The sequence below is a fragment of the Myotis davidii genome, unplaced genomic scaffold (genome assembly GCF_000327345.1).
Source record: "Myotis davidii unplaced genomic scaffold, ASM32734v1 scaffold243, whole genome shotgun sequence".
Classification (NCBI taxonomy): Eukaryota; Metazoa; Chordata; class Mammalia; order Chiroptera; family Vespertilionidae; genus Myotis; species Myotis davidii.
In genome coordinates this window covers 1,744,595-1,746,757 of record NW_006295183.1, presented here as the reverse complement: position 1 = coordinate 1,746,757, position 2,163 = coordinate 1,744,595, and the positions used below count along the sequence as shown (strand labels likewise).

Sequence of the window (2,163 nt, the reverse complement as noted above, 5' to 3'; positions counted from 1 at the left end):
GAAAAGGAAATGCTTCCTTTCAAGAAATCATGAATGAGCTACCTCATCAGAAATGAGAGCATAATTGGCCAACCTGTGTATACAGATGTGTGGGAGTTTCTTCCTGAAAATTAAGAAATATCTCCTAAGTATGCACTGCTTTTAGTTTTGTGGACTGCATTTCAGTAGCATTATCAAGTGGTTTGATTTACAGTGTCGACCGCTTCACACATTGTTACAACTGAGCATCCTGACTTCCCAAGGCACCTTTCTGCCTTCAACCTCCCACCTGTTAGGTTGTCCACTCCTAACCAGAGGAGTTTCCCTCCAACTACGTTTAAGTAAAAAATAAATAAGCCTGTTAAGTAAGTCAACGATTGGTGTATTCTAGGTTAAGCGGACGACTAGACGTCCTTGTAGACCAAACATAAGATAGGTGTCATTTTACTGTAGCAGTTTGGTTTTCTAAAAAGATAAACACTAAATAAATTTGTTTAATAAAATGGAGCTATGTATATCTTTAGGGAGCTCATTCTTCTTTTTTCCTACTGTGTGTGTGTGTGTGTGTGTGTGTGCAATCTTCATGTAAAGCTGACCTTTCTATTCTGCGTTTTCAGGATATTCTCAACTCCCTGGTAGCAGCAATATTCATATTAATCATATCTGTGTTGGCACTGATACCAGAAACCACGAAATATATGGTCCTTGGAGGGGTAAGTGGAGGCTTTCTGGTTTCTTCCTTTAGGTTTGATCAGAATTCAATTTATTTAAAAAACAGATACGAGAACAGATCGCTATACTGTATTCATCTTTAGTCCTCCCAGGTCTTACAGCACCCAGTGGCTTAATATTTTTTTGTATGAATATATGCCCTGAAGGAATATGGTGTCACAATAAAAATGAAGTTAACTAAATAACGGGGCTCCTACATATTTCTCATAGATATGTAGGGCTAGACTAGGCTGAGAAAACCTAGACTGAGAAAAGCTACAAGAATCAGTTATAATACTTAGCTTTGAGAAGCTTGATGTCAAGCAAAAACACCATGAATAACTTTTATAGTTCTCCCTTTAAAAATAAAAAAAAATAGAAATACATACTGCCCAGCCAGTGTGGCTCGGTGGTTGAGCATTGACCTATGAACCAGAAGTTCACAGTTCGATTCCCAGTCAGGGCACATGCCCAGGTTGCGGCTCGATCCCCAGTGTGGGGCGTGCAGGAGGCAGCCAATCAATGATTCTCTCTCATCATTGATGTTTCTATCTCTCTCTCCCTCTTCCTTCCTCTCCGAAGTCAATGAAAATATATTTATTTAAAAAAATAAAACATTTTTTAAAATATCGTACCACTTGTTAAGGTGAGACAGACTATTCTGAGCTCAGTTATTTCTCATCCAGATCCTTCCTCAGAGGGAATATAATAGATGTCTCGTGATAGGGAATTGTGGTAGGAAGCCTATTAACTAAAGAATGATTTTGAACTCTGATGAGACACAAATCAGTGTAATCAGACTTTATCCTGGAAAGCAAGCCAAAATAAAAATTAAAAAAATGTCAAAACAGTCCCATCTGATACTCTTCCGAGATTTCTTATAAGAGGTTCAAAATCATTTGGCTTTTCTAGGTTCTGATCTAGAGAAGGGAATTAGAAAGTTATTAAATGAATCTCCCTCCTACTTCCTTGTCTTTTCATAGTATGGACCGCTTAGGAGAACTGATCGCTCTCAGATAGCCATGTATGTCAGAATCCATGGCTTTTCCTCTCCCTTATTAGGCCCTAAGCAACTTCATGAGGGATGGGAATTACTCTAGAAATGAAACAGTGCTGAAACAGCAATGTCCCCAGTGGTCTTTAAAGATAATCTTTTTTTTTAATTTATTTTATTGATTTTTTACAGAGAGGAAGGGAGAGAGATAGAGAGTTAGAAACATCAATGAGAGAGAAACATCGATCAGCTGCCTCCTGCACATCTCCCACTGGGGATGTGCCCGCAACCCAGGTACATGCCCCTGACCGGAATCGAACCTGGGACCCTTCAGTCCGCAGGCGACACTCTATCCACTGAGCCAAACCGGTTTCGGCTTTAAAGATAATCTTACCCTCTACTATGGAGAAAGAGGGGCCACCCAGGCATAGGATTTACTTTCACTCACTTACTTACTCATTCATTCATTCTTTTTTTTT

General features: G+C 39.3%; 1 protein-coding gene across 1 annotated transcript in view; it reads left to right on the top strand.

Annotated features, from left to right (window-relative positions):
* LOC102770987 (chemokine-like factor) overlaps positions 1–2,163 on the top strand; it is a 7,991-nt gene that overhangs the window by 3,774 nt on the left and 2,054 nt on the right. Inside the window, exon 3 of the mRNA XM_006769849.2 lies at positions 597–692. Within this exon, the coding sequence (XP_006769912.2) occupies positions 597–692 (96 nt within the window). The remainder of the gene's footprint in view (positions 1–596; positions 693–2,163) is intronic.